Source organism: Sus scrofa, chromosome 5 (assembly GCF_000003025.6).
Source record: "Sus scrofa isolate TJ Tabasco breed Duroc chromosome 5, Sscrofa11.1, whole genome shotgun sequence".
NCBI lineage: Eukaryota > Metazoa > Chordata > Mammalia > Artiodactyla > Suidae > Sus > Sus scrofa.
This window is the reverse complement of record NC_010447.5, coordinates 35,770,250-35,797,477: the sequence shown is the minus strand read 5'-3', so window position 1 is coordinate 35,797,477 and position 27,228 is coordinate 35,770,250. Positions and strand designations below refer to the sequence as shown.

Sequence of the window (27,228 nt, the reverse complement as noted above, 5' to 3'; positions counted from 1 at the left end):
AAAATAAGTCATCATAAAATAAAAAATAAATAAATAATTTTAAAAAATGAAAATACTGGAGTTCCAATTGTGGCTCAATGGGTTAAGAATGCAACATAGTGTCCCTGAGGATGTGAGTTCAATCCCTGACCTTGTTCAGTGGGATAAGTATCTGGTGTTGCCACAAGCTGTGGTGTAGGTCACAGATGCAGTTCAGATCTGGTGTTGCCATGGCTGTGGTGCAGGCCGGCGGCTGCAGCTCCAGTTTTGACCCCTGGCCTGGGAACTTCCATATGCCGCAGGTAGGCCTGTAAATTAAAAAAAAAATTTCTCCCACTCTTGGGCATCTATCCGGACAAAACTCTACTTAAAAGAGACACATGCACCCGCATGTTCATTGCAGCACTATTCACAATAGCCAGGACATGGAAACAACCCAAATGTCCATCGACAGATGATTGGATTCGGAAGATGTGGTATATATACACAATGGAATACTACTCAGCCATAAAAAAGGATGACATCATGCCATTTGCAGCAACATGGATGGAACTAGAGAATCTCATACTGAGTGAAATGAGCCAGAAAGACAAAGACAAATACCATATGATATCACTTATAACTGGAATCTAATATCCAGCACAAATGAACATCTCCTCAGAAAAAAAATCATGGACTTGGAGAAAAGACTTGTGGTTGCCTGATGGGAGGGGGAGGGAGTGGGAGGGATCGGGAGCTTGGACTTATCAGACACAACTTAGAATAGATTTACAAGGAGATCCTGTTAAATAGCATTGAGAACTTTGTCTAGATACTCATGTTGCAATAGAACAAAGGGTGTGGGGGGGGGAAATGTAATTGTAATGTGTACATGTAAGGATAACCTGACCCCCTTGCTGTACAGTGGGAAAATAAAAAAATTAAAAAAAAAATTTCTCTTGTGGTGCAGCAGGTTAAGGATCTGATGTTGTCATTGCAGCAGCTTGGGTCACTGCTTGGCATTTATTGGTATGTACATTAAAATAGCATAAAAATTCATTTAATATGGTAAGTGTAATGATTTGCTTTAAATATCCTACTAAATGTATTGAATTAATTTTAAGTAGCTGGCACACTCAATTTTCTTTTCTTTTTTTTGGCCTTTTTGGGGCCGCACCTGTGGCATATGGAGGTTCCCAGTCTAGGTGTCGAATCAGAGCTTTAGCTGCCGGCCTACGCCACAGCAACTGGGATCTGAGCTGTGTCTGTGACCTACACCACAGCTCATGGCAAGGCCAGATCCTTAACCCACTGACTGAGGCCAGGGATCAAACCTGCATCCTCACAGATATTAGTCAGATTCATTTCAGCTGAGCCACAATGGGAACTCCAGTATGTGCAATTTTCAATTGCAAAGTAACCAGAAAACAAAAACCACTAAATTACCTTGAAAAGGTGAAGAAGATAAAAAACTTAATATACATCAAGAATATTTTCTATCAGAGATTAAGAATTTGGGGGCACTATTACCCAATTTTCACCGTTAGGGCAGAAATGGTGCAACATAGCTCAAGTTCTCTTGTTTCCAAAAGGTAAACAAGCAATATCATAATCAGCTTCACACACACACACACACACACACACACACACACACACACACACACGAAGAGCAAACATGGTAAGGAAATTCAAGGACAGCACTAGCAAAAATTGTGATATATGAAGAATTTAGAATTCATCATAGAAATACCAAGTAGCAGGATGCTGCTGTGTAACTTAATGATCACAGAGAAAGGCAGCATTTGGTAGGCAGGGTATGGCTGATTCTGAAAAAGATAATCTTAGTAACTAAAGGTCATAGAACCTCTCTCAATCTTCCCTAATGAGGAGCTCCCTAGTGGCCTAGCAGGTAAGGATTCAGTGTTGTCACCGCTATGGCTTGGGTTCTATCCCTGACCTGGGAACTTCATACCACGGGTGTGGCCAAGAAAAAGAATCTTCCCCTAATGATGCTAAAACTAGTATTTTAAACAATGTCAGCATGAGTCATTATTAGACTAGGGACATCCCCAAATGTCTTATTATTAAATATAAGCTTAAAAAAAAAAAAAACAGTGCTTGGCTTAGAGCTGCTTTTTCTTTCTGGCACCACCACAAATAATGTGATTCTTTGATAGTAGGTTTTTAAATAGCTATTTTTGCATTCTTGGCTTTTAATATTCTGAATCACAAATCTTGTCAAATTTTATTTCTCTAATTAAACCCACCCATGTTCCTGGCATTCACTATCTATAGGAAAGGACAAATGAAAGTCACTTCCCACACTGCATGAAGCTTTTCAACAATACCACACACTTGAACTTCAGCTTAGTTCCTCATTTAAGGAAATCTACCCCCCTTCCATATATATATATATATTTTTTTTTTTTTTTTTGTCTTTTTGCCATGTCTTGGGCCGCTCTCGCGGCATATGGAGGTTCCCAGGCTAGGGGTCTAATTGGAGCTGTAGCCACCGGCCTACGCCAGATCCACAGCAACGCGGGATCCGAGTCGCGTCTGCGACCCGCACCACAGCTCACGGCAACGCCGGATCTTTAACCCACTGAGCAAGGGCAGGGATCGAACCCGCAACCTCATGGTTCCTAGTCGGATTCGTTAACCACTGCGCCACCAGGGGAACTCCCCCCTCCTATATTTTAGAATCATAACCCTGTTAAACATTCCATAGATGAGAACTGCTTATACATGGTGATTACTACGTAAAAAATTCTACATCCAGTCAGTAATTTTTAAAAATTTTGATTGGAAGAGGCAGCAGCATCACTGTAATTCTGGCAAAGCAGTGAACCAAATTTTGAGGAATTAGAACTGTCAAATGTCAACCACAAGGCAACATACCAAAGTAAGTTCTCAGTAAATTAATAATGTCATATCTGACGATCTCCAATAAAGTTCATTCAGGATTATGTCCTTCATAAATTAATTTCTCGTGCCACTATTGCTGACCTTAAAGTCTTCAACAGGGAGGAATTACTCAATGCCATTTCTTCAGTTAAAGAATATTTTCAGGTTTAAAAATATCAGTATGGGGAGTTCCCATCGTGGCACAGTGGTTAACGAATCTGACTAGGAACCATGAGGTTGTGGGTTCGTTCCCTGGCCTTGCTCAGTGGGTTAAAGATCGGGTGTGGCCGTGAGCTTGGTGTAGGTCGCAGACGCGGCTCGGATCCTGCGTTGCTGTGGCTCTGGCATAGGCCGGCGGCTACAGCTCCAATTCGACCCCTAGCCTGGGAACCTCCATATGCCACGGGAGCGGCCCAAGAAATGGCAAAAAAAGACAAGAAAAAAAAATATATATCAATATGGGATTCATTGTGGGGATGCAGGGAGCTTATACTGCATAGTTTTTTTGGACAAGAGGAGTAATTTTGCCAACCAAGAGACAGCCAAAGCCCTCAACACATCTCATTCTTGCTATATAGGTTTTCCTTTACAGGGCTTTTTACCCTTTGAAAACTGTAACTAGATTATTAAAAGCATTTACCTTTTATGAATTAGTGCAGATAAATTTGTTACTTCTTGATAACTGTTTCATGGAATAGTTTAAAAAAAAATCATTTCACTCTTTTCTTCCTAAAAGGCCAAGAAAGGACCTAGGTGTAATTTGAGTTTAATTATATACTATAATAGCTAAAATATTCTTAAAAGGTGCTGGCGAGATTGTTAGAAAATCTTCACTAAGCTATCTTTCTAGCCTATGTCTTCAATTTCAGGTAGGAAAATGGGGGCCCATCCTCCCAAATTGGAAAGTGCATTTAGGAATACATATAATACATGTATCATACTATGTTACACTCCCCAGATGGGACTACTATGACTCAGAAATGGACTATGTCCTAGGTTACTATCTGGCAACAAGGCAACATCTCTCAAAGGCAAAGAAAATAATACAACTGCTTATTAAAATACACTTTTTAGATTAAAAAAAAGTGCATCTGGAGTTCCCGTTGTGGTGCAGTGGTTAATGAATCTGACTAGGAACCGTGAAGTTGCGGGTTCGATCCCTGGCCTTGCTCAGTGGGTTAAGGATCCGGCGTTGCCACGAGCTGTGGTGTAGGTCGCAGATGTGGCTCGGATCCCGCGTTGCTGTGGCTATAGTGTAGGCTGGCAGCTACAGCTCCGATTCGACCCCTTGCCTGGGAACCTCCATATGCCGCGGAAGCGGCCCAAGAAATGGTAAAAAGACAAAAAAAAAAAAAAAAAAAAAAAAGTGCATCTGTGTAAACAAGAAAAAGGCGTCTGTTTCTTCATTGCTACCACAAAATTTGGAAGCAATTTGGACTTGAGGACCATTTAATTTCCACTTGAAGCTAGAAAACAAGTTATTCTATTTTAATCTGGTTTGAAAATGTATTATTTGCAAGACTCAAAAATCATTCTGTCCAGCTTTACCTCAAATTCACTATCAACTTCAACTACTATCATTCTAATTACTGCACCTCAAAAGTTTGACTGGTATGTATCTGTGTGATCAAATACAGAATGTGAATATGTGTGTTTGGTCGTCCTCATATCCACAAACTACTTACATCTGAGGCTACAGGCAGTGGTCATCAGTTTCCCAGCTTGAAGCTCTACCTGTAAAGAAAGGCTGGTTCTCCTGCTGTTGTGATCCCAGTAAAATTGATAGAAGTCATGATAAGCAGAATGTGTTGTAATTTTTGTTTCAAGTCCATACTGAAGCAATTAACAATATCATGTAAACTTGCACTTAACCTGCTTTCTGAATTTTTTTTTTTTTGTCTTTTGTCTTTTGTTGTTGTTGTTGTTGTTGTTGTTGTTGCTATTTCTTGGGCCGCTCCCGCAGCATACAGAGGTTCCCAGGCTAGGGGTCCAATCGGAGCTGCAGCCACCGGCCTACGCCAGAGCCACAGCAACACGGGATCCGAGCCGCGTCTGCAACCTACACCACAGCTCACGGCAACGCCGGATTGTTAACCCACTGAGCAAGGGCAGGGACCGAACCCGCAACCTCATGGTTCCTAGTCGGATTCGTTAACCACTGCGCCACAACGGGAACTCCCTGAATTTTTTTCATTGAGAGACAAATGTGAATAAATTTGTTGTTGTGGAGCACACCCATTTAACTGTTTCACAGCACTCACGTGCTAAGCGCTAGGCTTGACAGTGCAGAGAAGTACTCATAAAGTAATTGTTGGGGAAATTCCAACGCTCCCCAAGCAGGAAAACATGCCAAGAGAATGAACCCAATCCAGAATTACAGGATTATCAAGGACCTTGGACTTGCTCAGCCCTCTTTCCCAGCCCTATTTCCACAGTGGACAGAAACCGATCATTTGGTATGACTATCTCAGAATGCTATGGTTATTCCTTAAGCTAAAGTACAATGAACATAAAACATCTTGAGAGTCAGGTCGTTAATTTCCAATTCAAGAGCTACCACCACTGATTTTACTTTCTTTAAAAACATATGATTCTGGGAGTTCCTGACTAGGAACCGTGAAGTTGCAGGTTCGATCCCTGGCCTTGCTCAGTGGGTTAAGGATCCGGCATTGCCACGAGCTGTGGTGTAGGTCGCAGATGTGGCTCGGATCCCGCGTTGCTGTGGCTATAGTGTAGGCTGGCAGCTACAGCTCCGATTCGACCCCTTGCCTGGGAACCTCCATATGCCGCGGAAGCAGTAGGAAAATGGGGGCCCATCCTCCCAAATTGGAAAGTGCATTTAGGAATACATATAATACATGGCTCAGCAGTAACAAATCTGACTAGCATCCATGAGGAGGCGGGTTCCATCCCTAGACCCACTCAGTGGGTTAAGGATCTGTTGCTGTGAGGTGTGGTACAGGTCACAGACATGGCTTGAATCCCACATTGCTGTGGCTGTGATACAGGTTGGCAGCTACAGTTCCAATTTGACCTCAGCCTGGAAACTTTCATATGCTATGGGTACAGCCCTTAAAAAAAAAAAAAAATTATGATTCTGATTTGCTCTTGCAAAGTTAATTGATTGAGGAAAGAAGGTGACATAGGGTAGGAATTGCTTTCAGGGAACTGATATAAAGGCCAAATATAAAGTAAAACATTTATATATGAGACATAATGACACATACCAAATTGTGAACAGTGGTTATCTCTCAAGGGCAATGTGTGGTGGTGCTGGTGGTGTGTGCCAGGGGTGATCTGAAAAGGGACTTTCATTTTTTAACTCCATTTTTTTTTTTTTTTTCTTCACTGCAACCATGGCACGTGCGAGTTCCTGGAGCAGAGACAGAACTCATGCCACAGAAACGATCCAAGCCACTGCACTGACAATGACAGATCTTTATTAACCTGATGTGCCACAAGGAAGCTCCCTTAACTTCATATTAATGGCACAGAGCAAGTAAGTTCTAATTTTTGGTAGCATTAAGTCTTGTGTAATGTAATTGCTCATACTTGTGTAAAGACTCATTTTAGTTTACTCTGTCCTCTTCCCTAACAGCTATACCTTTCCTTTCTTTCTTCCCTCAAATAAAAACCTACTCTGAAGAAAGAAAAATCGCTAAACTCCTGAATTTTATATATTAACCAGTGAAGAGTAGACCAAAAGTAAAATACTTCAAATGAATTGTAGGCAGATGCCTTTCTAATTTCATTTATTTTATTTTTTTGTCTTTCTAAGAGCTACACTCGCAGCATATGGAGGTTCCCAGACCAGGGGTCGAATTGGGGGTGTAGCAGCAGGCCTACACCACAGCCACGGCAACTCAGGATCAGAGCAGCATCTGCAACCTACACCACAGCTCGTGGCAACGCCAGATCCTTAACCCACTGAGCAAAGCCAGGGATCGAACCTGCGTCCTCATGGATACCACTCAGATTCGTTTCCACTAAGCGACAACGGAAACTCCCCTAATTTCCTAACTCACATGTTTAAAAGAGACCCTGGTTCTAAGGTAAGAACTGGCTTGCATTTAAATTCTATGATTCCAATGAAATCTATCTAATTGACCAGATTCCTTTGGCAAAAGTTTTATGAATAGTCAGAGGTTACTTAAAAAGGCAAAACACACCCAAAGAGATTTGGGAGAAAATAAAAGTCTGTATATATTGACATAGTAAGAGATTAAGAGCTCCTAGACATGTTGGTAAGAAAAAAAGCAAGTTGCAAAAAACACATGCATAGTAAGACACAATTTATGTAAAAATTTTAAATGCACAAAATTATGTATTTTTATAGGTAAATATATATGTATATAAATGCACAGAGAAAAGGTGATTGAAGAGTATATACTACAGAGTTATAGTTACCATTTGGGAGGAGGTACCCAAATACCACCATTGTCTGTTTATCAATGTTATCACACTTTATCCCTGCTATCTCTCACCTTTCTCTCATTGCTCTACACAAGTTCAAATTTAAGGAAATCATATTATTTTCTTCTTGAGTATGTAATAATGAAGAGATGATACAGCTGCCAGAAGTATCAAAATCAAAATAAGAACTCGTACAGTGGGGAGAAAGAAGACCATTTTAGTTAGCAGGCCTATCTTTTGGCTTTAATGTAATGCATTTGGAAATATGTGCAGTCTCCTGAAGACCAGATGCTTTAAGGATACGATTCTTTCTGGGTGTGGCAGGTAATAACTCCATGTTCATTATCTACTGTAGAGAAAATGTTGCAGTAGAAAAGTTAACACTCAAAAGCACACTCAGCTTCCTCAGAAAAGAGATTATATATAAATCCCAAGTAGCACAAGCAATACTAAAGGTCCACCAAATGTAAGTGATATTTGTTTAAAAGCAAAGCATTTTTTTTTTTTTGGTCTTTTCTAGGGATGCCCCCACGGCACATGGAGATTCCCAGGCTAGGGGCTGAATTGGAGCTGTAGCCGCCGGCCTACGCCACAGCCACAGCAACGCCAGATCTGAGACACATCTGCAACCTACACCACAGCTCACGGCAATGCTGGATCCTTAACCCACTGATCGAGGCCAGGGATTGAACCCACAACCTCATGGTTCCTAGTTGGATTGGTTAACCACTGAGCCACGACAGGAACTCCCGCAGAGCATTTCTGCTTAAAATTGGAAACTCCTAAGAATATTTCTTAGTTTTTTTCATTATATATGATTAATACTAAAATACTTATATTTAGGAAAGTTTGCTCAGAATTGTGATTAGTTTGTTTTCTTGGGAAACAAGAAAAGCCATCAAAGTTGGACGTATGTGTAGCATTAATTCTAGTCCACGACACCAAATATATTAATCTGTTTTAGTCAATTAAAAATTACAGAACAGCAGCTTACTAGAATCAATGTCTATTATGAAACCAAGTAAATGTATACATTCAATGAATCCCAACTTTTAATTATTCAAATCTAGGTAAAATGTATTTTGTAATTTAGAAAAGAATACTTTCTATTCAGTCTTTACAGCTTTAAAAATTATTAAGGCCCTTGCTGATCACTACTAGCTATACCCTTTTCTAGAAGATCTTAACATTTTAAATGGTCACAAATTAAGTAACCCCCTCCTTGCTATGCTATCTATAAAGAAAACTGTGCAAACTATAATGGCAAACAAGTAGCAAAATAAAGTTCAAAAGTCAAAGGCACTGATCAAACGCTTTTAGAGTAGTAAGCAGTAAATATAAAGATAAGTTATATTATCTGAAGATAGTATAAGATCAATGATAGACTCCTGGTACCATTTATAATATAGAAAATTGCAAATTATGTATTAAAAGAAATAAACAGTACAACAATTCATTTTTTTTAATGTTCTAAATATTTGGCACAATGCGTAACTTGCCTCATTTAGAAACTATGTGATAAAAGTAATGTGGTTTTCAAAATGATTTTAAACTGTCAACTGTCAGGTTGTAGAATTTCATATCTATCTGACTTTCATTCTACTCCTTACTACCCTCCTTCCCTAGACCCCAAATCTTATTTTTTCTTACTAAAAAATCTAAAAATGAAACATCGTTCTAATGTTAACTAATCACTAATAATACATAGCTAATGTATTTTTTAAAATATTTCAATTTAGCTGTAACAGCCATAGCTTAAGGCTACTTTCAAGAGATAACCCAAAACAAAGCAAATTCAAACAATCTTACTTCATACAATAACATGATGCTTGTTTCTTGTCAGATTACTGTTTACCCCAAAATTGTTGCAATACACATTTTTAAAAACAATGACCTTCCTCTATAATCACAATGCAAAAGAAGCAGAATACTCATCATCATTACAGAAACAATGATTGCATACTTTAAATATTCAGAGACCTTTATAATGACTATTCTAAACCAATTTTTAATTATATATACTGAGTACACACTTACTAGATAAAAAATATACTGGTTCTACCTACCCACTATTTTTAATACACAACACAGTAACTTGTGTCTTCTTCCTAACAGCACAATCATAAGGACAGGAACACAAAAAAACATATTAGAGAAGTAAACAAAGTATCAGAAAAACGTCCTCAGCCTTGGTTTATCATCTCTTTATCTTTCCTTTGTACACATGCTGCAACTGGTTGGTCCTCTTTCATTACCCTTTCACTCTATTCCTCCCTAAGGACTTTTTGGGCTTCAGAGCAAGGACAGATATATACTGTATTATCTACTGTTGCTACTGAATTAGCTTAAATTACAGGTTAAAAAAAAGAAGACTGAAATGCTAGAGGTTAAAGATACACAGAAACCAAGGGAGAGTAAAGGAGAAAAAAATATGGAGAGTGGCTATACCCCACCAATAATTATCTGGCACTTCTGAAGCAGGAGTTTCTATCTGGACTTTATATCACTAATATAGGGTCAAAAATTCAGCGTACAACTCTCCGATTATCAGGCTTTATGACTTTATTTTTTTGGAATAAAGCTCAATTTCATCGCATTAGTTTTATAAACATACTTCATTCCAGTGGAGAAGGGCTTATTTTCCATCTACAAATGTCAAGCCTTTCATTACCATCACCGAAAGAATCAAGAGGGCAAAAACAATTTTTCCTATATGTGTACTCATGATTCCCTCTGCCTCCCTCTACCCCCTGCATAAATAGTAATTTCAAAGGAAACCAAGAAACTACATAGAGTACAGTCATCTCATAGAAGAAGACAGTTTTAGCTTATCTTCCTGAGGACTTGTCCCACCCTACCCTCCCTTACCACACACAACAGAGAAGCAGTGTGTTGAGTTTGGCAAGGACGATAACTGAAGAAGGCAAAATGAGGAAGTATGGAATACTTAATACTAAGTTAAAATTCTAGCATCACATCAAGGTGTTGATCTATTCAACTTTAACCCATCTGGGAAAGTTTCTTCTTTATTAACTATGACCTCTTCATATCCTCTTAATTGCTCATGCTAGTAACTTTATTGCATACTTCTGCTTCTTACAAAAAGGAAACCCAGGGACATTCCATTTTATCTTAGACATAACATTTACTGGTTTTCCAAGCATGACAGAAATGGAAAAATATATGTATTAGAACAAGAACAATTTATGTTAATTTCCACAATTTGTGTTCCTTCAGTGAGCAGTGCCTGATTCTATTAAAATTAACAAATTTAAGTTCAGTCCTATGCTTACTTAGGAAAAAAAAAAAAAAAAAAAAAAAAACCTAGTGAGAAACTAATTTACAAAGTATACAAGAATATAATTTTATAATAAATCTTTCCAGTGTTCGCTATAACTGCATTACATGAAATGTGTCCCTTCAAAGAAACTTAGAAGGATAGCTCTTATAAAATGAAACAAAAATTTCTGTGTTCATCTCTGGCAAGCAATGAACAAAAACAGCTTGCTCACAAAAGATCTACAAGTGCTTCCTCGGGAGCAGAAACTACCACCAACATGCTGTATGAATGAGTCTTGGTGAGTGGCTACTACCTGGGACTTCTTCTAACTTTCTTCTCACACCAGTGAATCCATCTCATATAAAGCCTAAGAGAAAACTAAAGCCGTTGCAGAAGTGAAACTCAGCATGCTCCGCTCAAATACTTCTAAGGTAACCATTCTAAAGCAAAATCAGAAGTCATCTCTTATCCCAAAAAACAAAAACAAAAAAACAAAAGAACAAAAACCCCAACAAAAGAACAACAAAAAAAATCCAAACCAAAAGGCAAATGCTGTTGTTCAATCATCAGATGGATTTACAGAGGCAAAAAATGTGACAACAGCAATAATTCAAGTAAAGTATATGAGAAAATTTAAACACGCCACTTTTAAGTTAAGACAAAAGTGAAGGGGAACTATAATTTTTATATCAGAGTCAAAAAGCTTAGGCATTATCACCAAATGTTAATTCACTTTACAGTCATCAATGAGACTACCGTATATATTTTTGCACCTTGCGCTTGTAAAAGCAGATAAAATATTTAATATGTAGTTTACAATGTATTTTACCAGCTCAGCATACAGGATGTATATAGATTATATCAAAGTAGTAGACAGTTAAGGGCCTGTGCAAACCCTGCAAAAATAGTACTTCAGGTATCTGCTAATTAAAAAAAAAATGAAAACAAAAAGTTTGCTGTTTAGAAGTGATACAATTCAAACTACCACAAAATACAAAGGGCTGCAAAAATGTATACCATTCCAACAACATATATAAGTTATTAAATAAAGATCTGATTTAAAAGAATATAAATGAAGACTTTAAGTAGGTCTTTTCTACATGCATATTATTCCTTATTAAAGAAAAAAAATATGTAAAAAGGCCATTGGTAATTGCTTTGTTAACATTTGTAGAAAATGCCAATTCTCTGGTCACAAACTCCACTAAGTTTAGCACTTAAGGTCTCTGCAGTGTTATAAACATAATTTAAAATACTGTTAATCCTATAATTCCATTGGTAAAATAATGTGACTTGGAATATGGCAGTCTTCATGTTGAGGGCAATGATCCACAGTTTGTTTAATTTCTTAGGGGTCAACAGTTATCCAGAAGAACAGCACCCTCCGCCACCGCTCTGGGCTTGAGGTTCATCATCAATAATCTGCACACCTCGCCTTGTAGCTCCTGGTTGACTGGAGCCATTGCCTTTTGCCCTCTCATCCACTTGTGCTGTTTCTATCATCCCTAAGAGAGGGAGAAAGCAGAAATTATTTAGGATCACAATCTGAGTTTTCCCTTTCTACAATTTCAGTATACCACCATGATAGCTACTGATGACTTTCAACCAACAAGGAAACTAAATAAAAATAATAGCAATGGTGTTTGTCCAGTTGTAAAATGGCCACCGTGACATCAATAGAGAAAAGAAGTTTTTGATTTGAACCAATGAATGTACAGAAGTATCATCCTGAAGCTTTTCCCATCCTGAAGCTTTTCCAAGTACACTTAGAAATTTGTCAAAGAAGTTAAAATTGTTCCAAATACAAACGATATTTAGGGTACTTGCATCACGTTATCCTTCAACAAATAATGTGAAAGTTTTAAGCAAATAATATCTGAAAGAATGAAACAGTTTAAGAGGAAGAAACAAAGCTGAAGGACTCACACTATCTGATTTAAAGATACAGCAGAAAGTTGCTCTAATGATGACAGTGAGATACTGGTAAAAGGAGAAATACAGAGACATTGGAACAAAGTCCAAAAATAAACCCCCAGATATATGGTTACTTGATTATTAACATATGTGCCAAGTTTATTCAATGAAAACAAAGTATTCTTTTCAAGAAATAGTACTGGAGGAGTTCCCATCATGGCTCAGTGGAAAAGAATCTGATTAGGATCCATGAGCATGCAGGTTCAATCCAGAGCCTCAATCAGTGGGTTAAAGTTCCGTGTTGCCATGAGCTTCGGTGTAGGTCGCAGACGTGGCTTGGATCTGGCATGGCTGTGGCAAGGCCAGCAGCTATAGCTCCAATTCAACCCCTAGCCCGGGAACCTCCATATGCCACAGGTGCGGCCCTAAAAAGACAGGAAAAAAGAAAAAGAAAAAGAGAGAATAGTACTGGTACTGGACATTTACATGTAAAAGACAGAAGTTCAAGCTGTACCTTCCACTATATGTGAAAATTAACAAAAAATTATAGACTTAAATATAAAACAAAATTTTTAGAAGAAAACATACGAGGAATAAAATCTTTGTGACTCTGAGTTAGCAAAGATTTCTAATGTAAGACACAAGAAACACGACTCAGGGAGTTCCCTGGTAGTGCAGCAAGTTAAGGATCTGATGTTGTGAGTGCTGCAGTTCAGGTCATTGCTATGGCTTGGGTCACTCTTGTGGTGCATGTTCAATCCCTAGCCCAGGAACTTCTGCATGACACAGGCATGCCTCCTGGCCCCCTGCCCCGAAAAAAAAAGAAAATAAAAAAACACAATGCATAAAGAAAAACTGATAAATCAGACCTCACTAAAATTTACAACTTCTGCTCTTTGCAAGACAGTTAAGAAAAATAAAAATATAAGATACAGACTGGAAGTAAATAGTTGCAAAATACAAATCAGAGAAGATGAAGAAAAAAACCAGGTCCTGGAGTTCCCGTCGTGGCGCAGTGGTTACCGAATCCGACTAGGAACCATGAGGTTGCGGGTTCCGTCCCTGCCCTTGTTCAGTGGGTTAATGATCCGGCGTTGCCGTGAGCTGTCGTGTAGGTTGCAGACGCGGCTCGGATCCTGCGTTGCTGTGGCTCTGGCGTAGGCCGGTGGCTACAGCTCCGATTTGACCCCTAGCCTGGGAACCTCCATATGCCGCGGGAGCGGCCCAAGAAATAGCAACAACGACAAAAAGACAAAAAAAAAAAAAAAAACCAGGTCCTTAAAACAAAATCAGAGTTCTTAAACTTGGGTCCAGAAACTGCTCTGAAACACAATGATTTCCAAGTTGAGTTATAAGGGACAATTCACTGAGATGAATTAGAAAACATTACAAATTCTAATTTCTATTTATTTTTCCTCAACCTTTCAAAATTTCTATTTCATGTATGTTTTATAATATGTGAAATACATAAGTACTTGTACATGTCCTGTAACTTTAAAATATATTTATGGAGAATACTCAAATTTTTTATATAAAGATATGAGACATAAAACATTTATAATCCTCATTGTACAACTACAGGTGTGATAAATTCATTGAGTAATTTAAAAAAATACAAAAAAAAAAAACAGCTTTACTAAAGCATATCTGACCTGCAATAAACTACATATTGCTCTCAAAAAAAAAAAATTTATAATCCACTAATCTAAAACCTTGGTATTCAAAGTATGGTTTGAAGACTAGTATTATTACCACTTGGGTGTCTGTTAGAAAAGACAAGCTCAGGCCCACACCATACCCACTTTATCAAAATATACATTTTAACAAGGTCCTGTGATTGATATGTACAGCAATGGTTCTCAAATTTCAGTATGCATTAGAATCTAAGAAGGGATTGCTAAAAACACAGCTTCTGGGCACACCCCAGATATTCTGATTTAGCAGATTTGGGGCAGACCTAAGGATCTGCATTTTTAACACATTCTCAAGTGATGCAAATACTGTTAATCAGGGGACCTCATTTAAAGAATAACTACCCTACCGACAAACGCTGGCGGCTACAGCTTCGATTGGACCCCTAGCCTGGGAACCTCCACATGCCTCGGGTACGGCCCTAAAAAGACAAAAAAAGGCAAAAAAATAAATAAATGAATAAAGAATTACTACTCTAACAGAATTATGAATAATCTTCTGATTTACATATAACTGAAATCTACTCCAAAGTTTGTGTACATGTACATTAGAGAGACAAACCATTGTTTTATCAAGTTCTCAAGAGTCTAGGGTCTATAATTTCAAGGAATATAAATTTTTTCTTTCATTGTTGGCTGTATCTGCAGCATGCAGAAGTTCCTAGGCCAGGGATCAAACCCGTGCCACAGCAGTGACTTGAGCCACAGCAGTGATAATGCTGGATCCTCAACCCATTAAGCCACCGGAGAGTGCCCAGGAATATAATTTGACAAAATATTTCAATCCATTATTCTGTAGACTAGAGTTCTCCTAATTATAGTATGTGCTCTACTGATGATATGAGAAATGACTTTCAGGTTGTATATGACATTTTCCTTTCTCTCTTTTCACAAATTTTTTTTTTTTTTTTTGCCTTTTCTGGGGCCACTCCCACGGCATATGGAGGTTCCCAGGCTAGGGGTCCAATCGGAGCTGTAGCCACTGGCCTACGCCAGAGCCACAGCAATGCAGGATCCGAGCCGTGTCTGCAACCTACACCACAGCTCACAGCAATGCCAGATCCTTAACTCACTGAGCAAGGACAGGGATTGAACCCGCAACCTCATGGTTCCTAGTCGGATTCATTAACCACTGAGCCACGACGGGAACTCCTACAAATTTTTAATATGGAAAAATTCAAACACATATAAAAGTAGAAAGAAGAGCATAATGAAAATCCGTACGTCCATGATACAATTTTATCTACACTTACAAGCATCCCTACCATTATTATTATTGATATTATTTTTTTAGGGCTGCATGTGTGGCATATGGAAGTTCTCAGGCTAACCTTGAATTGGAGCCACATCTGCCAGATTCAAGCTGCATCTGTAATGTACACCACAGCTCATAGCAATGCCAGATCCTTAACCCACTAAGCGAGGCCAGGCATCATATCCACATCCTCACCAATACTAGTCAGGTTCGTTTCTGCTGAGCCACAATGGGAACTCACCTACCATTATTTTAAATCAAATTCCAGACATGTAATTTAGAAATTACTTTACTATGATCTGTAAAAGATAACAACTTTTTTTAAAAAATAAGAACTCTTTTTTAAAGTGAAACATACAGAAGTTCCCAGGCCAGAGATTGAACCTATGCCATAGCATCAACTCAAGCCACAGCAGTGACAACACTGGATACTTAACCCACTGAGCAACTTGGGAACTCCTAAAATAATTTTTAATATCTTCAATATCCAGTGAGTATTCATAGTCCTGTTCCACAAACGTTCTTTTTTAGTAATTGTCAAATTAGGATCCAGATAAAGTCCATCCACCACAACTGGGTGTTACATCTCTTAAATATGTTTTATTCTGCATATTCCCCTTGCATTTTTACTTTTAATAGTAATGCATTTATTTTAATATATATTTAGCAATACTACACATACAATTTCAAAGCCATTGAGTACTACTTGAAATAGGGCTAAATTAGGTTTTTAAGCTTTAAAAAATGAGTTAAGACTATGGAAAAAAAGTGTGTGTGTATATATGTGTACATGATATACATGTATAACTGAATCACCCTGTTACATAGCATTAATTAACACAACACTGTAAATCAACTATACTTCAATAAATAAATTTTTTAAATGAGTTAAAAATATTAAGTAAATAGGAGTTTTCCATTACGGAGCAGCTGAAAAGTATTCATCTAGGAACCATGAGGTTGCACGTCTGATCCCTGGCCTCGATCAGAGGGTTAAGGATCCAGTGTTGCTGTGAGCTGTGGTGAGGGTCACAGACACGGCTTGGATCCTGCATTGCTGTGGCTGTGGGGCAAGCTGGAGGCTGTAGCTCTGATTCGACCCCTAGCCTGGGAATCTACATATGCCGTGAGTGCAGCCCTAAAAAGAAAAAAAAATAAATAAATAAGTAAATAATGATACTGGTCAATGTGATAAATCATTACTGTGGTCAAAATGGAGACTATAAAACATCACTTCAGAAATATAACTAATATTTTAAAAAGAGCCATATGTAACCATACTAAATCTAAATATACTTACTTTTACAAAGGTCAAGAAAGAGTTCCTCAATTCCTTTGTTCTGTTTGGCTGAAGTATGATAATGTTTTGCTCCCACAGATTCTGCATACCTTAAAAACAAAAAAAAGTAACATTGGAAATTGATGTAAAAAAATGATTCATGTTTTTGTCATGACTGTTATTTGAATTTTTTCACATTAGCAACTTTAGTGACTTATTACTAATCAACTCAGGTTTAGTGAAATTAAGATTATGTACCACTTAACATCCCACTATACTGAACCAACTTTTAAAAAAGAATATAACAAGATTTGAAATTTTTATAAGTTAATTTGGAACCCAAATACTTTAATTTTTGTGACTCACTGATTATTTGGCTATGATAACTTTCTTTTGCCTCACTCTTATATTTTTTACTGCAGCCAGAAAGAAAAGTTAAGAGTGAAATATCTTTAAATGTCACCAGAAGTCCAGAAATTACCAATGTAAGTATGCTTCACTGAATCCAACAGCTCACTCTATATTAAGAGGTTTGAGTAATAACTAAATGGTAAAGAACACTGTGCAAAGATAAAGACTTTTTACAGGAGGTGACGGGGGAAGGAAGAAGGGAACACTTACGATTCTGCTTCTTGAATGGAAACATGTCTCTCCTTCTCCAAGTCTATCTTATTACCTGATTTGGAAAAGTAAACGCCAGTCTTTATATTTATTCATTTTTATAATGAAATTAAGCCAATTAAAAACATATGACTGCCATTTTACTCACTTAGAAAAATAATACAAATCCCTGTCAGGCTTCTAAATGTCCTGAAACTATAAAGTTACATAACTTCTATGACATGAAGGTTGATCATGACTGTCAAGACAAACATGTTAACCTCCCTCAATGGTTCAATGCATATCCTTCCAGAAGATGCAGCCTCTGCCAGAGAAAATAACTTTTCCAAAGAAACGAGTACTATTTTTGATTTAGGGTATAATAGCCATAATTGATTTCACTAGGGAACCCTAAGGATAAACTTATGATTCTCAGTCAAGAGTAAACGAATGTCAAGCTGGTCAATAATTAAGCAAGGCCACCTTATTGTTCATGAAAATATATTAGGCTAGCTTCATGGATCCTAAGAGCATTTTGGTTTTCTAGGTGACACGTACTGGTTAAAGAAAGCATTAAAATGTAAGGCTTTTGAAGCACTTCACCACTGAAGGGGAAGAAACTGTACTGTTTGTTCTGCAAACATGAAATAACTTAGTATATGAACATTGTGCAGATTTTAAATTACTAAAAATAAGTTTAGCTCTCTTTAAACAACAGAACCAAACTGAGATTATGCTAAAAAGCCACCAGAACAAAAGTGAAGAAACTGCAAAATGCAGATTCCTTATTTGTTTGTTTTGATATTTTCTGACCTCGCCTGCGGCATGTGAAAATTCCTGGGCCAGGGATCAAGTTGAGCCACAGCAGTAACCCAAGCCACAGCAATGAAATGACAAGATTGGCTAAGCCACCAAGGAACTCTGCAGATTCCTCATTAATTAATTCCTCCACAGAGTAGAGATTAAAATAGGTAGGGTGGACAGAGTGCTAAAGGCAATGAAAATGACAAACTGGAAAGGGGAAAAATACCCTATGAAAGGACACTTCAAAAAATATTTTAATTTCTCCTACTATGACCTGCAGGGGTTAGACAGGAAACCTTGTAAATAAGGTCATTTTTTCTTGTAACCTTACAAAGCCCAGAAGACAACTTCAGATAAAGCACTGAAGCAAGCACCCAATGAAAGACATAATGCTTAGAACTGAGAGGTACAAGTCCAGAGATGCTGTATATGGATGATCTCAAATAATCTGAGCACCTAATTAAGGCACAGCTTCAAAGCATGATGTGACACCATCGCCTAAGGTTGAGAGGAAGGGAAGCAGACATAATAAAGCTCAGTGTATACTAAAAATTCAGTAATGAACTCTTCCTTATTTTTTATTTATTTAATTACTCAAATGAAGAACTCTTCCTTCTTTAAACAGTTATCAGTATACCTCAGCAAGAAGTCAGTGATTTCCCGCATTATACTGTCAGTAAAATTCTTAATTTGCTAAATATTACAACCAATATATCCAAGTCACCAGTGGAATAAGTGTTTTATGATACAAAGAATGCAAAAAGCACCATCTAGTGGCAAGTAGCTCCAACAGAGGCACAAGATTCTGCCACTGTGAAAAGGTAAAATAGGAGCCCCCCATAGATATTAAGGACACTTTTGTTGTAATTAACTAAAACCCTATGAGTTGTTTTTTTAGATCTTTAATGACTCTTCAAAATCCATCAGAATTATCAACTTTTTTTTTTTTGCTTTTTAGGGCCACACCCACGGCATATGGAGATTCCCAGGCTAGGGGTCAAATTAGAGCTACAGCTGCCAGTCACAGCCACAGCCACACGGGATCTGAGCCACGTCTGTGACATACATCACAGCTCATGGTAATGTCGGATACCTGACCTACTGAGTGAGGCTATGATTCAAACCTGCATCCTCATAGATTCATTTTGTTTGTGCCACAACAGGAACTCCTCAACATCTATTTTTTTTAAAAATGAGGATGGGAAAAGTAGGTAATCACTTGCTGGGTCATATGAGTATTTTGGGAAATTTATTCAGATATTACCTTATTATTTAATAACATTTAAACTTAACTAACTTTAATAAATCTTATTAAAAGTTAACTATTTTAATAACATAATTATTTTAAACCAAAGTAATCCCTCTACTTAACTATTTGAACAGTTCAAAATGGATTGATGGTACAGACTAAGTCACAAAACTGCCTTTTAGTGACTGACACCTATCGAAAGTTCAAGACCTTTCTAGCTCCCCCCCCCCTTTTTTTTTTCAAAAGCAAGAGAGCTAAAGTATTATGGCTTTGAGGCTTTACCTATTTCAATAGTGCTGTGCAGCTACACTGGGAACTTTCTAAAAGCTTAAAATACCTGAAAAGAAAAAGCACCAAAATAAGCACCTCTTGAAAGGAGGTACTGTACAGGTTGCGGGGGGGGGGGGGCCTGAAGCTGTTGAAGAGGAAAAGGCCACCCTGCTAAGAATACTAAACACTTTATCTTCTTTAAAAATATCTGAATTAAGAACATGGAAGGGATATACCCACTATTAAGGGAAGAGGCCTAATAGCAATAATGAGCTAGATTTTGCTTAGATTGGATGTGTGGCTTAGTGGAAATAATCTCTTAAATTTTATAAAAATTGTTTTTAAGTCCTGGCTTACTTCACAACTATAAAATTTTGGGCAAATTACTTAACTACTTAGTCTCACTTTGTACAAAAGTGGCTAATAAACCTTGCAGGGTTGATGTGAAAATGAGGTATATTGAAAAGGTCTAGGAGTTCCCTGGTGGCTCAGCAGGTTAAGGATCCAGCGTTGTCACTGCTGTGGCTTGAGTCACTGCTGTGGCATGGGTTTGAACCCTAGCTCAAGAATTTCTGCATGCCATGGGTGCAGCCCCCCCCCCAAAATGTGGGTATTAAAATCAACCATATTCATCACAGTGAATAATCAAATAGAAAAATCAATACTGTTATGAAGAAATTAAAGCATGTGATAATTAACACATTTTCTACCACAACCCTGGTTGGCTTCATCTAGCTAACTTAGTTAAATCAACACTCTAGGAAATCCTTTACTATCTATCCCCAATTTAGTTAGGTTTGCTTTTGTGCTATTACAGCATTCTCACCTTCCCCCTTCATAGCAATTATCATAATATACAATAACAGCTTGTTTTTCTCTTACCCTATATAAGCTCTGGGAAGACAAGGACCATGTCTATTTTTTTAACTTATTCAACACTATTCCTAAAGCCTGGTACATAATAAGCAATACCTAGTGTTGCTTAAGGATACGGCCTTGAAGTAGCAGACAAATCTGAACTAAAATCCCAGGTCTACTTCCAAATACTTTGTAGTTTGGGAAATATCAAGCTCTCTAAGCCCATTTTCTTACGTGTAAAGTGGAAATAGCCACAATACCTTCTTGCAGTGTTATCAGGAGGCTCAAATGAAATAAGAAGTGTGTACTTCTTAGAACAGTACTGGCACTCAATAAATGGTAACTACTATTAATAGTAAATATCTGTTTAACAAATACACAAATGTTAAGGACAGACTAGAAACAAAATATTCTATTAAATAGAGGAACCAAAGCTAAGAGTGCTGATCAATGGATTAACTAAATCTAGAGAAGAAAGTCTCTGCTGGCAAAGTATGGGGTTCTCTCTCTATTCCTGGTTTACATATTACCAATGGCTTAGATAAGGATCTAGAAGGTTCAGTATCTAATTTACACATGAAAAAAGGATAGTATATTATATATCAAAAATAAAAATACAGAAACACGACAAGTTGAAATTCCTACACTTAGGTTTAAATAACTTAGGTAGGAAGATGGGAAAGGCCTGATAGAAGAGTAAATACTTACAAAAAAGGAACTCAGATTTTTGTTAATTACAATCTATAAAAAAAGAGACTGAGTTAACATGCCTGCTAAAAAGTTTAAGTAATCTTGGGCTAGGTTGGCAGAGGACAGAATGAGGATTTTAAAAAAAGAAACCAAGAGTTCTCTTTTGGTGCAGCAGGTTAAGGATCCAGTGTTGTTAATGCAGTGGCTCAGGTTGTGGCTGTGGTATGGGTTTGATCTCTCACCCAGGAACCCCCACATGCTGCAGGCACAGCCAAAAAAAAAAATTTTATAATTAAAAAAAAAAAATAGGAGAGAGCCATGATATACGGTGACTCAATAATGTTTGGATTCTAGAGTTCATTTCAACTGTAGGAGACACACTGATACAGATGTTCTAGGTTTATTATAGGTTCAGTAATAAACCTAAGAAAAAATAATCAGGATGAGGATGTCTGAAGTTAGGCCAATCAGTTGAAGACCTAGAGAAGATTCAAATATCAGCTTCAAATGTCTGAAGGGTTGTCTTACGTGAATAGTAAGGAACAAGTATTTGTCAAATGCCTTCTCTATGCCAAGTGTTTTCCAAATCATTATTTAATCTTCACCACAATCCTGTGAAGCATTATAATAATAATAATAATTGTTATTATTTTTAGGGCTGCATCCACAGCATATGAAAGTTCCCAGGCTAGGGGTCAAATTGGAGCTGTAACCACCAGCCTACACCACAGCCATAGCAACACAAGATCAGGGCCACGTCTGCGATCTCCACCACAGCTCACAGCAATGCTGAATCCTTAACCCACTAAGCGAGGCCAGGAATTGAACCCGATTCCTCATGGATGCTAGTCAGATTCATTTCTGCTGAGCTACAATGGGAACTCCTATTTTTATTATTATTATTATTTTGAAGCTAGCAATAAAACAGAAGAGAAAATAAACACTGAACATAACAAGAATGAAAATCAAGACATGGAAAAAATAATGCAAATGTCTGTCAATAGCAAAAGGATAAACTGTGGAATATTCATAGAATAAAGCATTAACTAGCAAAGAGAGTAAAATGAACTACTCTACATACAAGAACATAGAGGAATCTTGCAAAGATAAAGCCAAAAGCCAGACAAAAAAGCATTCGTACCATATGGTTCCATTAATGTGAAATTCAAAACAAAACTAATCGATACAGTAGAAAGTCAAGATCATGTTTGGAGGTAGAGGATGGTGAGGGAAGGCAACTGGGTAGCAGATGGGATGAAAAAGAAGCACAGGAAGGGCTTTTGATGTACTGGTTACACAGACATGGTGACTTTGTGAAATATTCCTTTTGTGGTAAATGGGCTCTCAAAATTCTTCCAACTCTGAATTACAAATAAAATTCCATGTCACATTTACTAATGAAAAAGAAGGGACAGTTAGAGCTTTCTATACTTTTATACCAATCATTAATAAATATTACATAACTTTAAATGAGAAGTATCGAACCCTATGTAATAGATCCAATATTACTAAACCTTCTTAGAATATGAACATAAAGAACACAAATTTTAATTATTCTAAGCTTATTTACCTCTCTAATTTTTTAAATGTTACTTTGTGACCCTGGCCAAGTAACAAGCTCTTGAGGCTTCTTTGACTTTTTTAAGACTACATTAGTCATTATTCGTTTCTTCCTCTCTTCTGAGAAATACCCAGAATCCCAAATGATCAAATCTTCAATTATTTACCTATCATGGCCACTTCTACTCCCAGTAAGTCCTTTATACGAGACAAAGGCAGGCCAAACTCACACTAGCTGCTGTTTTGGCCCCAACCTCCTATGTAGTCTACTGCTACTACTCCAGTGTTCTTGTTTGAAATACAACCACCATCTAGTCTAACATCTAGCATCTAGATGTTAAAAAGCAGGCTTGGAGTTCCCAGGTAGTTCAGCAGGTTAAGGATCTGGTATTATCACTGTTGTGACACAGGTTTACTGATGAGGCATGGGTTTGATCCCACTTCCATATGCCTTGGGTGTGGCCAAAAAAAAAAAAAAAAAAAAAAAAAAAAAAAAAAAAGACCTCCAAAGCACACACCAAAAAGCAGCCTATACCCTCCCAAAAAAGCAAGCCAAATCATCTCCTGCTCTTCTCCCAAAATGTAAGAAATGTAAACTCACGTTAAAAAAAAAAAAAATTCTTAAGGTTAAATACATTCTCTAATACTAATATATTCTCTGTCTTCCACTAAAACCACCCTGGTTTCTCCCAAGCCATTTATCAGTTACATAGAAAGGAAGAGAGAAAACAGCCTGAGGCTATTCATCATAAGTATTAATAACATAAGCACAGGAGTATGAATGACTTCGATTTAAATCTCATCTCTGACAGCTACATGGTATTGAGCAAGTTATCAAGTATCTTTAGGGCTCAGCTTTCTCAACAAAGCCCTCATAGTGTGGTGAGGATTACATGAGATAATGTCCACTAAGTATACAGCACAATGTCTAGAAGATTTTACTGATCAATAATTAGCTGTTATATCGTAAAAATAATAACCTAAAGAAAAAGGGAACCAAAAAGAAATCCAACAAGTCCAACAGTGAGTTCTAGAGTTCTTTTACTTTACTCTCAATATTACCATTGAAAATACTCCCTAACTCCAGTATATCATGGTCAACTTATATCCTTGGAGTGAAATATGTCCTTAACTCAAAAATGCATAAAGTTAAATGTACAGAATAAGAACATAGCTTAAGTCATTGATTTTAATTATACTGCAAAGTGGTTGCCGAAACCCTTTTTTGGTTCTAAAACAATGTTACGGTGAAAAACTAAATGTCAAATTAAAACAAGGCTGGGGGGCTGGAAGCCCTACATGTTTAGAGCTTCCCAAAGGCATTCCTTGAAACATAGATGCTTGAATCTCCAGAAAGATCACTTCTGAATCCTAAATTATTCTGGAGTATTAAATACTAAAATACCATTCTTCTTTTCTAATTTATAATGAGACTTGTTTACTATTCTTTAATAAAGTGTAAGGAAACAAAGGATATTTTTAAAAAGTAATGATGCTTACTTCAGGTGTGCCCATTAAAAAAAAAAAAAAAAAAAAAAGTAATGGAGTTCCCATCGTGGCGCAATGGAAATGAATCCAACTAAGAACCATGAGGTTTCAGGTTCAATCCTTGGCCTCGCTCAGTCGGTTAAGGATCCGGCATTGCTGTGAGCTGTGGTATAGATTGCAGACATGGTTTGGATCTGGTGTTGCTGTGGCTGTGGCATAGGCCGGCAGCTACAGCTCTGATTAGACCCCTAGCCTGGGAACCTCCATATGCTGTGGGTGTGGCCCTATAAAGACAAAAAAAAAGACAAAAAAAAAAAAAGTAATGATATAATGATACTTACCAACTATACATAAACAGATTTCATTTCCCAACATTTTCCGTAATTCTTTGACCCAGTTTTTAACCTGTATATGCAAAAGAGTACATATTGAAACAAATCTTATTTCAGTAACTACCATTATAACACCTAAAACTCACCAATGTCAAAAATTTTGTCTAACAGCCCATATATTTAGTTGTTACTAGGAATGATTCACTACAGGATCCTTTATTTATTGCCAAATTATACTGCAAACCACACACATATAAACATCCAATGGAAAGATATCTCTCTATATCTATATAAAAGTATAAACAAAAGTATTTCTAATTACAAATTTTCATAAACCATCCATAAGTCCAGGCAAAGCTGTTAACCACAGCAAAAGTATGTCAATTCCAGCCTCTGACTATATGGTTGTATAGAGTCACTTTGGACTCAAAAACACATAGGCATAATTAAAAGTCTTATATCCCAGTTGGTTCTGAAATAGAGGACACAGGAGTTTCTGTGTCACACACTTAAAGGAAAAACAAAAGTACACACAGGTACCAAAAAAGAGTAAGATAAAACTTTATCTCTAGAGTATGATAGGTTCCTTCAACCTTAGCACTAATGATATTTTGGCTCAAAACCATGAGAAATAATAAACTGTTGTTCTAAGCCACCAAATTTGGAAGGTATTCATATATAGAAAGAGGTTACTTTTCAACCTAAAAGACTCAACCTTCTTTTAATCAATAAAATACTTAAATCATTTATTTTTATGAGAGGCATGAAGGGATAATAAATAATACCCAAAGTAACATAAAAATACCATTAAATCTGAAAGCTACCTATTGCTTCATTTTTCTGCTCTTTGGACTAAGTTTTTCCATGTGTCATTAATAATCCAAGGACTAAGTTGTATATCTGTTTCATCAGTTAAATACTGGGAAATAAGTAAAAATTAAAATTAAAAAACTAAAAAAGCCAAGTAATCTCAACAATTACAAATCTGGCAACTCAAGGCAAGGGAAGTTTCTGCCTTGGAAATTACCCCCTTTAATTACACACTCTTGACAAAGTTATTCCAAGAAGGGCTTTCAAAGTAAAGGTCAAATAAGTAATTAGTCACTATTCTAACTGTGAAGAGAAATCAGAGGTAAGTTTAATAGTAACTCATTTTTGGCTCCAAATAACTTTAAAAATCCTATATTTGTGGTGAATGTTTAAAGAAGGATAAGAAAAAAATGGAGGAGCTTTAAGATAAACACTACCTAGATTGTCCTTTTAAAATTTATATTACATCCTCCAGAATATTTAGTGAGGAGAAAGAGCTTAAAACTTGATTTAGTTCTTCGTTGTTTCTCTTGACAATTTGGGAAGAGAATGCAGCCATACCAAGTTTTCGAGTGCCCAGTGTGTATGGAATCAAAAAATATATGTGACTTTTCTTTAATAGAGAGAAAAAAACTCTCTATGATCATTTCCCTTTCCTAATATCTGAGAAAGCCATGTAATAAACTACTAATAAATGATATCCATATTGTTAACATGAATTAAATATATTCCATTAAAAAATATGAGCGGCCATCATTTATGTACAAACTATATTTTACCTTTAAAGCCAAGGCTAATCATTTTAGTAAACAAAGGTATATTAATGCAGACTTGGAAAATCAGTTTTTCTATTAAGTCTTCTACCCATAAGTAAACAGAATACCTTCTGAAAAGAGTCTTCATCTGTTATATCATAAACTAAAATAGCTCCATTTGAATCTCTGTAGTAAATTGGCCCCAATGCATGGAATCTCTCTTGACCTGCTGTATCCTAAATAAAGCAACAAACCCTTATTAGATTAGAAAAAAAACTTAGCTGTTATTGTAGCTACAGTGAACTTTTGGTTAATTGGAAAGTAGGATGTAAAGTTACAGATAACCCCCAAACAGTGTTAAAAAAATAAAACAGGTTACGAAAAATTTTTTAAGTGAAATTATAAACAATATTTAATGTTTTATTGTTTTACAAAGGTTACTTCTACCCTCCCCAGCCTTCCTACTCCTCAGCAATCTTCCCACCCTCACTAAAAAACCAATTCAGGTGTCAAAGGATTGGAAAGGCTACAAATGGTGTTTTAAGCCAGGGAAAGACCTTGCACTAAATTTAGATTCTCTAAAGAGAGGAGATGAGGAGAAAAAGCATGCACCAGGACCACCTGCTAACAGGAACCCTATGGTATTATCTTTACCCTGCTCTCCACTAGCCACTCCCTTGGAGGACTGGGACAGGGAGACAGAGGGTTAAAAAAAAAAAAGGGTCAGAGAGGCTGTTCACCTCCGTGTTCTTTCTCTGACATGGAATTCCTCTGAATTAACCCTTCTCCAGCTGAGAAGTTATGAGAGCACTGTTCATGTATACAACTGTATTCAAGAGAATATTCTTAGAGATTTTTAGAATGTTTATTTTGGAAAAAACGTTCTGGGGAGTTCCCGTTGTGGTGCAGTGGAAACGATTCCAACTAGTATCCATGTTGATCAGGATTTAATCCCTGGCCTCGCTCAGTGGGTCAGGGATCCAGCATTGCCATGAGCTGTGGTGTAGGTCACAGGTCGCAGACGTGGCTCAGATCTCACATTGCCCCTGTGGCTGAGGCCAGCAGCTGTAGCTCTGATTTGATCCCTAGCCTGGGAGCTTTCATATGCCGTGGGTGCG

The 27,228-nt window shown here is 37.2% G+C and overlaps 1 protein-coding gene across 1 annotated transcript in view; it reads right to left on the bottom strand.

The window, feature by feature from the left end:
- The window catches only part of RAB21 (RAB21, member RAS oncogene family), a 31,482-nt gene continuing 12,977 nt past the window's right edge, over positions 8,724 to 27,228 (bottom strand). Inside the window, exons 3-7 of the mRNA XM_003481659.4 lie at positions 26,239 to 26,346; positions 24,555 to 24,618; positions 17,316 to 17,370; positions 16,716 to 16,804; positions 8,724 to 12,060 (exon numbers count right to left, since the gene is read on the bottom strand). Of these exons, the coding sequence (XP_003481707.1) occupies positions 11,918 to 12,060; positions 16,716 to 16,804; positions 17,316 to 17,370; positions 24,555 to 24,618; positions 26,239 to 26,346 (459 nt within the window). The 3' untranslated portion in view covers positions 8,724 to 11,917. The remainder of the gene's footprint in view (positions 12,061 to 16,715; positions 16,805 to 17,315; positions 17,371 to 24,554; positions 24,619 to 26,238; positions 26,347 to 27,228) is intronic.